General features: G+C 39.5%; 1 protein-coding gene across 1 annotated transcript; it reads left to right on the forward strand.

Annotated features, from left to right (window-relative positions):
• Nucleotides 1-236: 236 nt before the first annotated feature.
• Nucleotides 237-726, forward strand: LOC121791269 (uncharacterized mitochondrial protein AtMg00810-like; the record flags this gene model as incomplete). Its single annotated transcript, XM_042189275.1, has 2 exons — nt 237-412; nt 567-726. Coding segments are annotated over exons 1-2 (336 nt in total), but the record flags the coding sequence as incomplete, so codon positions are not given.
• Nucleotides 727-741: the final 15 nt, after the last annotated feature.

Genomic DNA, 741 nt, shown 5'->3' on the forward strand with positions numbered 1-741 from the left:
CCACTCTTTCTTCTTCGAAAATGACAACATCAGCTTCTTTGGCATTGTAGTATATTGTTATAGTATATGTTAATGCTATTCTAGTTGCTACTACACATCTAGAAATGACTGAGGATTTCAAGACCTTTCTATCACAACATTTCAAGTTCAAAGACCTTGTAGCTCCCAAATACTTCCTTGGACTAGAGATTGCCAAGAAATAAGAAAGACATATGATATCTCAAAGGAAGTATACAATGGATTTATTGAGGGATGCAGGGATGCTTGGTTGTAAGCCCTCAACTGTGCCTATGGATCCCCTAAAGAAGTTGAAACTGGACTCAGGCACTCCTCTAAAAGATGCATCAAAGTATAGGAGACTCATTGGAAATTACTCTATCTCTGCATCACTAGGCCGGATGTCACCTATGCTGTGCATAAATTAAGTCAATATGTTTCAAACCCAAGTGTGATGAACATTAGGAAAGCAGCTGAAAAGGTCCTCAGATATTTGAAAAGTCACCTGGACATGGCTTATTCTATGCAAGCAACAACAAAGTTTAAGGCTTAAGCATATTCTCATGCAGATTGGGCAGCATGCCCAGATATAAGAAAAAGTCTATGACCGAATATTGTCTATTTCTTGGCTCCTCAATGATCTCATGGAAAGCAAAGAAGAAGCAAACAACTATCTCTCGGTCATCAGCTGAAGCTGAGTACAGAGCTATGGATCAGGCTACGTGTGAAGTAGTGTGGGCAGTT

The sequence above is a fragment of the Salvia splendens genome, unplaced genomic scaffold (assembly GCF_004379255.2).
Source record: "Salvia splendens isolate huo1 unplaced genomic scaffold, SspV2 ctg760, whole genome shotgun sequence".
NCBI lineage: Eukaryota > Viridiplantae > Streptophyta > Magnoliopsida > Lamiales > Lamiaceae > Salvia > Salvia splendens.